At 54.5% G+C, this 12,432-nt stretch overlaps 2 protein-coding genes across 2 annotated transcripts; one reads left to right on the top strand and one right to left on the bottom strand.

Moving 5' to 3' along the window:
• Positions 1-708: 708 nt before the first annotated feature.
• NCS54_01024300 (THO complex subunit 2) lies at positions 709-8,090 on the bottom strand (the record flags this gene model as incomplete). The annotated part of the gene is made up of 3 exons (XM_053155559.1): positions 709-3,235; positions 3,284-3,363; positions 3,414-8,090. The coding sequence occupies 3 exons, from the start codon at positions 8,088-8,090 to the stop codon at positions 709-711; spliced, it is 7,284 nt and encodes a 2,427-aa protein (XP_053011534.1).
• A 651-nt stretch (positions 8,091-8,741) lies between these two features.
• Positions 8,742-10,655, top strand: NCS54_01024200 (Homoserine O-acetyltransferase; the record flags this gene model as incomplete). The annotated part of the gene is made up of 3 exons (XM_053155558.1): positions 8,742-9,060; positions 9,183-9,573; positions 9,623-10,655. The coding sequence occupies exons 1-3, from the start codon at positions 9,000-9,002 to the stop codon at positions 10,653-10,655; spliced, it is 1,485 nt and encodes a 494-aa protein (XP_053011533.1). The 5' UTR covers positions 8,742-8,999.
• Between the last annotated feature and the right edge of the window lie 1,777 nt (positions 10,656-12,432).

The raw sequence follows: 12,432 nt of genomic DNA, 5'->3' as shown, positions 1-12,432 counted from the left end.
TGTATGTGCCTTTGCTGAAATCTATCAATGGCCTCGCTCTGTAGACAAGCGCCTTCCTTTTACAATGCTCAATAACCCTGAGCCCGTTTAACCGTTCTACTCCCAATGTCGCTGAATCTGATGTTACAAAACTGAAAAAAGCAAGTATCAATGCCGGGTATCTAAAACCCAATCCATGCCGTGCCATTCCCAACTCCCCATTTCCAGTCTTTTTTAAACAATGAGGTCGAACGATGCGAATTGAAGTCGCCCGCTGGTGCCTCGAGTCTGAATGATGCCATGTCGCATCCATCTCAAAAGTGTGCCGAGTGTAGTAGTGTAGCCCCCCATTTGTGGGTGCCAATAGTAGTGGTAACAGCAGTAATAATTGTAGTAGTAACAAGTAGTGAATGAAGGAGATGTGTAAGGTAATGCAAGGTCGAACGGAGCAAGCAAAAAAATAGACAAGTCCAGATAAACGCCCTGATGATGCGATTTTCGTCTGCTTCACCGCCGCCGCCGCCGTTCTCGTTCTCTCTCGCTCTTGTTCTTTCTTGATCAGACTTTGCTCGGTCGTGTCCGTCCGTCCGTCCGTCGTCCTCCGTGCTGGTCGTCCACCATTGGAACAGCTGTTCTGATCTGATGCCATCTTGACATCTCTTTCTTCGGCAAATATCATGATTTTGTTTCCTCCTCAAACTGAACTCAACTGTGCCAATCAACATCCCTTCATCGTCGGGGTCGCTTCTCGCGCTCGCTCGATAATCCGCCAACTCCTTCTTCACTTCTCCTCTTTCGTCCACGTTCCTCTCGTCCTTCGCGGCGATCTTCAGGCCTCAAGCCTCCCTCACGTTGTCCTCCACGTCCACCTCGGCTGCTCCCCCAATCCTCGCCGCTTCGCCCACCTTGGCTTTCACCTCGATGCCGACTCTCCCGTCCCTGCACCAGGTCTCTTCCGCTGGTGGGAGGAGGGCCCATTGGTTCGCGTCCACTGCTGCCTTGATCTCTAGTCGACCGCCTCGAGGACTCTCGCTCCTCTCGGCCACCCTCGCCAGCTCCCGAGCGTCGCTCTCGATACTCACGATGCTCCTTGCCATCACGTTCTCGGCCGGGCGTCCGTTCTCTATCTCGCTCTCGGCTGCTTCGACGTGAGGCGCGATTGGACCGGCTTTCGCGATCACGACGGCTTCGTTCATGCTCACCACGACCAGATGATTCATCTGCGTTGGCAGGTCCTCGGCTTGATGTTTCATGTCGGACCGGGTCTTGACGTTCGACAACAGGCGTGCTAACAGGAGAACCCCCCGTGAGGACCTGTGCATCTGAACCACCGAGCGTCTGTCTGGGTTGGTTCCTTCGCATGCTACTGCTTCGACTCATGTCTGGCATGTTTGCCTGTGCTTGCTGCAGCGTGCTGTTTATACCAGCCAGCTGCCTCCGGCTGCCACCATTGCGGGATCGCTCGTTGGAGGAAGCTGGACCAGTGGGTACACCTCCGTCGCCTGCTGGGGATCCTGCGTAGTTACCAGGGGTTTGACGGGGCCCAGGGCCTGATCCTCGGTCTGGTGTATTGGTTCCAGGCATGGACTGACGACCATGGCCATGACTGTGACTTGGGCCATGAGGTGGTGGTCCTGGTGGAGGAGGAGGAGGCAGCGAGTTACCGATTTGAGCAAGTCGTTCGGGATGAACACCTGAAGGTGTTGCGTTGGTCGATGCAGGAGATGGCATGCCTTGGCCCGGGCCAGAGTTTCTAACTCTGCCCTGTGGGCCTCCAGGAGTGCTCGATGGAGTCACTGGTCCAGCATTTTGCTCATACCCGCCTCGTCGTCCCCTGCCTGACGATGGGCCAGTTGGAGGAGGCCTGTCAGGAGTGGGTGGTCGTTCGGCTTCTGGGGCAGCGAATCGGTTGTCCAGTCGACCTGGAAGGCCTTGAGGTCCACCATGACTGCCCCTTGCGGATCCTCGTCCACGACCTCGAGGGCCGTAGGGAATATCGGCCACGCTCTGAATCGGGTTGAGACGTCCATACGAGTCATCCTGATGAGACGGCTTGTGCTCAGGCTCCGGACCGCGTGAGGAGGGACCGTGGAAGCCCGAGGCGTCGCGAGTCTTGCTTCCGGACGCTCTATCATTGTCACGATCCACTGGCCTTTCACCACGATAGTTGCTCGGCACTGGGGAACGCTCCCGAGGGTCTCTCCCTGAAGCTCGGTGATCTGCTGGATGATTCCGGTCGTGTCGTTCCTCACGGCCTTCTTGGGGACCACTCTCGTGTCCATAGCGCCCGCTTCGTCGAGGAGACTGAGCACGTGAGTTGCGATCGCGTCCTTCGTCTCGAGGTGGGCGGGATGGCGTGCTGTCTCTGTTCTCCATCAAGGCTGCCCTTTCTGGATTGACGCCCTCCATCGGCTCAGCAGGAGCATTCTTACGGCTCCTACTGGGTCGATCAGAGCCAGGGGCACGGGTTCGCTCCGGTTCTTGGGCAAGTAAGGCAGCCCTTTCAGGGTTGATATGAGGCTCAGGTGCGTCGGTGTTACCAGTAGGCGCAGTGGGAGCTTGAGCAGGCGGCTCATTCAAACGGCCGTGCTCATGACCTCGACCGCCTCTAGAATCCCGAGGCCGCTCACGCTCGTGGTCATTACGGCGCGATGGCGCGTCAGGCCTCATCTGTTCTCGGCTGTGCTCCTGTCCCCGGCGATCAGAGTACTCCCGCGGCCGATCAGGACGAGAAGCATCAAAAGATCGGTTATCACGCTGTTCGCGCACCTCTCGGTGATCGCGACTCTCGCGAGCCTCGCGAGGCTCTCTAGGTTCTCTCTGGTCTCGATTGTCGCGAGAGTCTCGGGGCTCACGAGGGTCTCTGGTGCGTGGATCCCGTTGCTCCTTGCCGTCTCGCCGATCATGTCCTCGAGATTGGTTATATCGCTCGGGAGTGAAGTGAGCAGGGATGGGCACATCAGGCCTGCTTGGGAGTGTATGGGGAGGGCGATCGGGAAGGGTGTTTGGCCGAGCATCAGCCTTGGGCCCGTTTGGCCCAGAGCCAGGTCCTGAGCTTGGAGCTGACGAACGAGGACCCTGTGGAGTTGAATCACGCTTGTTGCTGTCCCTGGGTCCTGTAGGCTTGGCAGGCAATGAGTCCTTTGGAGTGCCTGCGGTCTTTGTCGCGGTGTCGGTGGCAGGGGACTTGCTGTCCTTTGCATCCTTTACCTCCCCATCCTCCTCCTCAGCCCCGGACTGCTTTACTCCGAGTGTCCTGTATTGAGTTAGCAGTGAATTATATTGCTTCATATGTAGAACTTACTTGGAAGAGCCCGGTCTGAACTCTGGCGCAGTAGCACGCAAGTTGGATGATTTGTCTGCTTCATTTTGAGAGGCTCCGGCCTGTCAAAATATTAGCATCGCCTAGAAACACGTCTTTCGCATGTACTTACACCACCAGGGCGGAAAGCCTGGACCATAACCCATTTGGATTTTCTTCTCTGAAGTTCGGACATTGCGCCCTGAGCGGCAACCGCAAGATCAACGCGCCCACCGACCTCGCTGTCTGGCGAAGGCTTGGAGGCTGTTTCTTGCTTGGTAATGGTCTGAAGAAGGGCTGAGAACCTGGTAGCCATGAAGTCGATGGCGGGGAAATAGTCGAGCACAGCCTTCAGCACCGTGATGGCGTTTCGAATATGCATCCATTCTGCACCCTCAAGGCAAGAACGGAGTGCACTGTTAAGGTTCTTATGCCATTTGAACAACATGTCACGGAACTGCTCATGCTCCACAAAGGTGAGTGGCTTTCCATTGTCGTCGACAGTGAGGGCAAACCCAAGACGAGGTTGGTCGCTGGGGCCTTTGCCCTCCTTCTCGTAGGCGCCTAGTCGAGGCTGATCCTTGGATGCCTTGTCTTTTTCATTAGGCACGGTGGCATTCTTGTGCCATCGCGAAAGGTCCTCCAGGATGAGTTTCAAGAAGTGCCCAAGGTATTCGGCCTCCATGACACTGGATGTGAAGATCAGTGATCGCAGTCGGTTGGCGTTGAAAAGGCGATCATAGAGCGACATCAACTTGAAGCCAGGGGCATTCCACTCGTGAAGGGCCTTGATAAACCTGTAGGTATACTCCGCATCTGCTGTAGACAGGAGCATTCGAGGCAGGAAGCACTGCTCGAGCAAGACATCGGAGATGCTATCCGGCTTCGCCCTAGGCTCAGGGAATGAAGACTGGAACTGCTTGCTTAGGTAGAACTTCCACTTGCCCTGTCGGAGGAGATGTTCGGCGCATTCTTCATGAAGGCCGATCTGGAGTTGCATCAACTCCTTTCTCTTCTCTACCTTGCGCTCCTGTCCTCGCCTCGACATGTCAGTGCGATCTCGAGATACAGCCAGCTCCTCGCTCTTGAGACGATCCTTTTCTTGTCGATAGATCTTCTCAGGGCAAAAGAGATCACCCAGCTGGAGAGCCCAGAATGTCGCATAGAGATCTGGGGTAATCTTTTGCCAGGTTTCAGGGCGGGCGCAATCTTGGATCGAGTCCACGATGGGCTGCAGCGCCGCCCTGACGAGCGAAGGAACGTCAGACTTCTGTGATCGTGGGGAATTAGTTGAGTTGGATGTTGGCGAGCTTTGGGTTCCCACCTGTTCGTCGGCTTGGACGGGTTCCTGGGGGGTTTCGTTTCCACTGTTTGCTGCTGGGGTATTCGACATGGAAACATCGCCGTCCTTGTCCGCGGGCTGAGAACCCTTCTCCTTTCCCTTTGGTTCGTCCAGCTTCTTCGCCTGCCATGGAAACATACGGTGGGCGAGGCTGGCCCTTCCGATAAGGAATGCGGGGCCGGCTTCGAGGCCATAGGTGTGAATGAGGTCGGGGATAGACGGTACAAGTGCATCGAACTCGGCAGGCTCGAGATTACTCCAGAGAAGGTCCAGGTATTGAATCAGGATGCGGTGAGAATCGTCAATGATCGATGACAGGTACTTGATGTGTGCTTCGTCGTCAGGTACTTGGAAGAGTGCTGCTTGTCGGTACTGGGCCAAGTTGATAAGCAGCTGCACACCAAGCTTGGAGTCAGTCAAGGCCTGGATCAGGCGCTTCGAACTCTTGATGTTCTCAAACCGTTTGTCTTGACCGCGGATCAGAGTATGGCGTCGCAGACATTGTCCTCCAGCCATGGATAAAACCTGGTGATCAGTGAAATCCACCGAATCGACAATTCCGCCCATGGATGTAATGAGCTCCTTGAGAATAATCAAGTCGGTCGAGTTGCCCTTGATTAACTGGTCGTTGACATACTGAAGAACGGGTGTAGCGTTCAACACGGTATATCGCCGGAACACCCTGCCGGAGAACCTAGAGAGAGCCTGCAGCCACTTGCTTGTGGTGAGAGCATGTTCGGCTTGTGTGCGGCTCCTGGACTTGCCCAGAGAGTTCATCAATGACCAGACAAGGACATCGTACGAAAGCTCCGTAAAGTACTTGGCACACTCCACAAAGGCCTCGATCAAGTTAGGGTAAGATTCAAGCTGCTCGAACGCAACCCTGAAGACGATACCAGGAGACGAGTAGCTGGTCTTGGCGAGCTGTTTGGCCATTTCGCTCAGGTTAGTCAGAGAGACACGCTTCATAGTGCCACGGGTTTCCGAAGTTGCTCTTGCAAAGGCGGCTTTCATGGCAGGTAGGCGAGAAATCTGTCCTTCGAACCACTCGGCATACATAGAGTAGCGAGTTGTCATGGGGTAGTGCCTCATGAGATCCCAAATAGCATTCACGGCCGAAGCGTTGGCCTTTGTGTGACTGAGAGCGGGTAACAGAAGTCTTCGAAGGAGATCGTGCCAACGGGTCAAATTGTCCTCCGACTTGTCTTCAGCAAGACTCTTGGCTCCGATTCTAGCCAACTTGGTCAGCAGAGCCTCGTCTTTGCCGATGTTGACACCCGAGATGTTGAGAAGGGTTCCGCAAAGAGTAAAGATGTCATCAACGGTTTGACAAACAGGGACGTTGTCTGCCCACTCATCCCAGTAGTATCGGTAGGTCTGCGATTCGTTGGTGTCCGTCTTATCGGGGAAAGGCCACCTGAGAGATTTCCGAGTTGTGAGTCTGCTGAGCCGCACACTGCCCTTAGGGAGTCCTGATTGATCGAAGTCGGGAACAAATTTCGTTGGGCATCCGGATTCGCTCTTTATGATAGGTCGGCTATCGTTGAAAACCTTGTCGACACAATGGTGCAGGATGCGATGGATTCGCTCAAGGACCTCAGGGAAGGCTTCCGGGATCCAAGGGAAGCGACCGAGAATGAACAAGGACTCGGGAATGGCGCCGATGGTGAGAAGCTGAGTGAGCAACGATACCTTTTGCTCCAGAGGCTCAGGCAGTTTCGGCTTGTTGTCTGTTGCTTCTGTTGTGGCTTCCTTCACCTCCGCTTCGGCCTTCTTGGGGAGCTCTCTTCGAGGGAGGGTTGAGGAGATGGGGTTGTCATCATCTCCTTGAGGCAGGACGCCAGCCATCAGGAGCGCATTCATAGGGCCACCTCGTGAAGCTCGCTCTGCCTCCTCAACTTTCTTCATTTCCTTCTCACGGACTTGCTCCATGTCTTCGTCAGCTGGTGAAAGATGAGGATAGAGGTCGATGATGGAGATGAAACCAATCTTGATGAGGAGAGCAGCCAGGTAGAGCAGGTTCGCAGGGAGAACATCGGATTCATCTCGAGCTTCAGAGTTGTAAAATCGAAGCTTGAAGCCGAGCAATTGTGCAGCAGTTCGGTTACCTGCGGGAGGCAGTGTCTTGGTTTCCTGCACCCATTGTCGTTCGAGGTCAGCAGCAGCATCGTCGCCCTCAGCTCCATTGGTAATGGTGAGTTTCTGCGAGTCAGAATCCGCAACCTGTCGGCCACCCAACTCGAAGAATGCACCCAGATGAATTTCTCGGCCTCGATCCCAGAAAGCGATGTCCCGGGTTAGCTTCTTCTCTTCCAGAAGCTTCTCATCCTCCTCTGTCGTCGTCCATTGCGAGTATCCGGGGGTAGCCCATAGAGGTAGGCCACCGACATAGACCGCGGCGCTGAACTTCAGGTGAGATCGGGGCCACCAGGAGCTGACTCGGAGGAATTTGACAAAGAACTTGAACTGCTTGATAAGGACGGCAGCAGCAACATCAAGCGTGACGTCAAGCACCCTGCCAACATCCAAGTCAAAGGTTCCGATCAAAGCCTTGATGCGCTCAAATGTCTGCTCAGCCATTTCAGGAGGAGGCGGTGCAACACTGCTAGTGGTAAAGAGCTCCGTGATAAGCTTTGAATATCCTTCGGTTTCCTCGCGAAGTAGGTTGTAATTGGCTTGCCGGTAGAGAAGATTTGTTGCCTGTTTGATGCCAAGCTTTGCAAAGTTGTCTCTGATCAGTCCAAGTTGCTGCAGAACTGGTGCATCGAAAACCTGTCGCATTAAGCTGGAGGAAACACCGGTAGCAATGAGGAATTCGCGAAGGGTCGGCCGGTAAATAGCGGGCTCGTTGTCCATGACGATCGACAAAGAGTCAAGGAAGAGGGTATGGGGAGCAAACGCGTATGATTCCTTAATGATCTCCGACGTTTCGTCTCCAATAATCTCCTTGACGCAGGCGCCTGCATCAGCAGGTGGAAGTCGAGCCTCAACGACGGCATGGATAAACTCTTGGAACAAGCTTGACAGTTCAGTAATGTCAACATCGTCGCGCGATTGCTTTCCGTGCTGTAGGATCTCGCCTCGCCCGCGCTCGGCCCAGGTGCTAATCTTTTCGTCTGTGAGGTTATCGTATCGGTACGTTTGACGGACCGGAGAGACCGGCCTCTGAACAGGCTGTGGCGCTGGTTTCCTGACTGCGGGAGGAGGCGGAGGAGGCGGAGGCGGCGCGTGCGAAGAGGAGCTGGGTCGTCGTTGAGTAGGGGAAGGGTTTGGTTGATGATTTTGAGGAGCTCGGTTGTGGCCTTGGGATGAGTCGCGCCGACTGGGACCACGAGGCCCTCTACCGCGGCCACGCCCCATGCCGTCGTCGCGGTCGTGTTGACCAAGCATCGTATCGCCAGGGCGATGCGGGGAAGAACGGCCTCCTTCGACCGAAAGACGGTCGTTTCTCTTGCGTTTCGGAGGCATAGCTCTCGATGAATTCGTGAACGGGGTGATGATTATCTCATTAGATGGTAGCGTGTCGTTATGTTCGTCAAATAGACTGTAAACTTGAGGTCTAGAAGGAAGGTCGAATAAGTTGCATGCTTGGAAAAGACGGAGCAGAAAGGTTGAAAATGTGGCACGTGTTTGCTGATGCCGTCGGCGCGGAGAGGAAAGACTGACTTTTGACGACAAAGGAGTTTCAGGTGGGGAAGGTGGTGGTCGCGCGAACAAGGCCAAGGGAATGAATTGAAAGAGGAAAAGAGGATGAGAAAAGGAAGGGGCACGCGATGGCTGCTACTGCAGCTAGGCCGGCGGCGTCGGGGGAGGTGCCGTTCAACTGACGGACGATGTCGCGATGAGGTTGGAGCAGAAGAAGCCGATGCGAAGCTCCAGACTAGGCATGTCACGACGTTTTCGCAGCCTTACTGGGGAAACAAGGCTGCCAACACGCGCTGGAGCAACGACGCATGCACGGGCCAACACGGTTGGGGAAGATACATACCACAGTCCCAGTCTGGAAATTTCATGATCCACGTGACGTTGCACCTGACCTCCGTTCCCGGCCGATGTTGACACAGAGCAGACTCTTGCGCCTGCGACGCGATTGGTCAACTCCCAGCCGGTCCTGGGGACGGGCAGAATTACGCCATCGCAGGGACGGGGTTTTTTCACCTAAACTTGCGGGAATCACTTCTTTTGGGAGAATCAAGCTGGAAACTACTTTTGACTAGCAGCTGGCTATCCGTTGGGTCCAATTTTTTGGTGTTTCACGGCTTCTCGGGGTCTACCTGCCCGAATATCAACCCTGGACGAGCCTGGAGCGACCCCGGCCCGATTCTCTCTACAACAGTCCTGCTCTATCGCGAGGCCTTCTACAACGACCAAGAAGCAATGCCGACCGCTACAGTCGCCGAAGGGTCTGCCGCCAATGGCACGGCTCAGAAGCATTATGGTCAGTATTTCCCTAGTCTCTAGCATATCGATCTCTGTTTGCTCCTTCATCCCCTCCCTATCATCCTCTTCTTCGAGTCATCTCCATTCCAATATGAGGACCGATGACTGAATACCTGCAAGAAAGAACGCACTCGCAACCTGAAAACCCCTTTGCTGCTCTGATTCCCGATCAGCAACTGGCCATCATCCCAGAGTTCACACTCGAGTCCGGAGTAACCCTCCACAATATCCCCGTCGCTTATACCACTCGGGGTAAGCTGAACGCAGATGGAACCAATGCCATGGTGATTTGCCATGCGCTTACTGGAAGCGCCGATGTGAGCGACTGGTGGGGCCCTCTGCTTGGGGGTCCTGGCCGAGCGTTTGATACGTCGAGGTTCTTCATCGTTTGCATGAACAGCTTGGGCAGCCCCTATGGTACTGCCAGCCCAGTGACTGCCAAGGACGGCGACCAAAGCAAGGGCCGATACGGACCTGAGTTTCCTCTCACGACTATCCGTGATGATGTTAAGTAGGTGAAGCTCAAAACACTTTGGGGGTCGAGATACTAACAGTGGTAGCCTTCACAAACTCCTCCTTGACGACCTAGGCGTCAAGCAGATCGCTGCCGTGATTGGCGGATCTCTTGGTGGCATGTTCGTGCTCGAGTGGGCTTACTTTGGCAAGGACTACATCCGATGCATCGTCCCCATTGCTACCTCAAGCCGACACAGCGCTTGGGGTATTAGCTGGGGTGAGGCTCAGCGACAGAGCATCTACGCGGACCCCAAGTACGACGACGGATACTACCCGTTCGAGGACCCCCCTTCCACGGGCCTGGGTGCCGCGCGCATGTCTGCTCTGCTCACTTACAGAAGCCGCAACTCGTTCGAGAGCAGGTTCGGACGCAACATCCCCGACCCCTCCAAGGTTCAGACTATCGGTGGACGACCGCGTCCCTCGACCCCTTCCGAGGCGCACTTCCATATCCACAATGACGGCCATGTTGTCAAGCGCAGCTCGCTGTCTCGTCACAACAGCACTAGTGATGCTCCGGCTTTGGCTACTGAGTCACCTGCTGTGCCTGCCAACGCCGCAGACCCCCAGTTCCACGGTCCCAACAAGGACAGCCTCACGGGAGGCGAGCTGCCACAGTCGACCTATTTCTCGGCTCAGTCGTATCTGCGGTACCAGGGTAGCAAGTTTGTGAAGCGGTTCGACAGCAACTGTTACATTGCCATGACCCGCAAGCTGGACACACACGACGTTTCGCGCAACCGGGCAGACACCATTGCCGATGCGCTGGCCTTGATCCAGCAACCCACACTAGTTCTGGGAATCGAGAGCGACGGCCTCTTCACCTTTGCTGAGCAGGAGGAGATTGCGCAGCACGTTCCCAACGCGCGCCTGGAGCGTATCGACAGTCCTGAGGGCCACGATGCGTTCCTGCTGCAGTTTGAGCAGGTTAACAACTATGTGCTCGGCTTCCTCAAGGAGGTGCTGCCCGATATCATGAATAAGGATGGTGGTGCGCCCGAGGAGGCTTCGGTGGGACAACTGACCAAGTCGAGCACCTTCGGCGAGGCAGAGGTGGAGGACATCACCGCTTGGTGAGCCGATGACAAAGAGAAGAAAGAACAAAAAAAGAGAATCATGTATGGCTTTTCCTTGCTCAAAAGACGAGTAGATATAAACAAGAATGGATGGCTGAAATGTAAGACGGATTACAAATGCATAACTATTTCTTTGGACACGTGCCTGTTGGATGTCTGCTTATCAACTTGATGGGCCACATATAGAGCCCGATCAATGCCATCGTAACTGAAGCATTAGGTCACCATGCACTAGTTGGCTTGCTGGCCTCGTGGGTTGACCTAAATTGAGTAATTGTATGCTTAGGCAATAGTAGCTCAAAGAGCGGCTTGGACACTTGGGGCTCCGAGAGGAGCTGTGAAGCTGACGGTGAGATGTATAAACCACCCCTTCCCGGCGCCATCCAGCACTATATCACCACCGTCCCTTCATCGTACAGCTTCATTGATTAAAGACTCACTGACGTAGTCTAGATTTTATGTCCTTAGATTATTAGGAGCCCAAAAGCGCCTTTGTTGCCTTGGGTTAGTTTAGCCCAACCTGGCGCTTGACGCCTCCCCGTGTGCAAGGGGCTCAGACGTTTCTCCTTCGCCTGGATATTCCCGTGCAAAGTTTCCTGACGCTAGTTTCATGTTTATTGGAAACAGAAACAGGGGCGTCGCGTGCCTCTTGGATCTAGCAACTGAACTATCGATCTGGGCGTTTGGCTTTCGCGAACCTCTTTTCTCCACATTGACGAGGTGAGTGAGAGCAAAGTGGGCAAATTTGCCCCTACTTAAAGATTTGTGAAGGCAGTAAATTAGTTTTGGCCTCTTTATTCGTTTCAGTGTGTGACCGGACTGTGTAGAGTGCTATGCGGCGATGCTTTGGCTGGCTTGCCTGAATGGAGTCGTTTCACGGCCGTTTGCACAACACGTCGACCATGGCTAGTTAGATGAGAAGATGACTAAATGATTTGGCAGAGAAAGGGCACCCGAAATGCCTGAGTATTGAAAAGCACAGAAACGGTGTTATGAATCGAATCCTGAGTTGAATAACTCAACTGGGCCCACCCCTAGGTTTCGCGAGACGGTCATCCACCTGGACTGTTCCATTCGGGTTCAAACAGGCAAGGGCGTCTCTCCACGGTGCCTGGAATCTATTCTTGTCCAAGTTTGAGGATTGATTGTAGGACCTAGGCTGTGTTTGCACCCTATTCCGGACTCTCTTTCCTAACTTGCGCCGAGTTCTTGGTGCTCTTAGGTCAAGGGCAAAACATCCAGCTCTCGGCCACCAGGATGGTACCTTCAACAAGAAAGAGAAGAGCTAGGATCCAAAATTGGACCTAATTGACAAGATAGGCTTGTCGCAAGTCTTGTCGCTAGCATCGAAACTACTAAACTCTTGGGACTGGTGGCTGGGAGATCGAAATGCCAAGATCGTGAGACGCCTTTCCGTTGACCCGAGCCTCAATTACGGAATGTGTCCAGCGACGGTAAAGCTTACAAGAACTCAAAGTGACCAGGATCTGCACTGCCTTGTCTCGAAGAGTGTCATACGAGGGGGTTCATCAAGCTAAGACCCACGAACCGAGACGTCGGGTTCGATGATGCGACGGTCTGACCAACAATCACAGTTGGTGATGACAGTATCACGAAGCTGCCTTCGCAAGGAATAGGAGCAGCTTGGAGCTTCAGCTTCAGAGCATGCCCAACCGGCGCATGGGATGCCTTCCCGAAGCCCACTTGTCTGGTCGCTGAGCAGGGTTGCTGTGCCTCCTGGGCGTCGCCTCCGGATTACGATTCTATGTGGTAAGTGA

Source organism: Fusarium falciforme, chromosome 8, assembly GCF_026873545.1.
Source record: "Fusarium falciforme chromosome 8, complete sequence".
Lineage (NCBI taxonomy): Eukaryota > Fungi > Ascomycota > Sordariomycetes > Hypocreales > Nectriaceae > Fusarium > Fusarium falciforme.
This window is presented reverse-complemented; position numbering and strand designations above follow the sequence as displayed.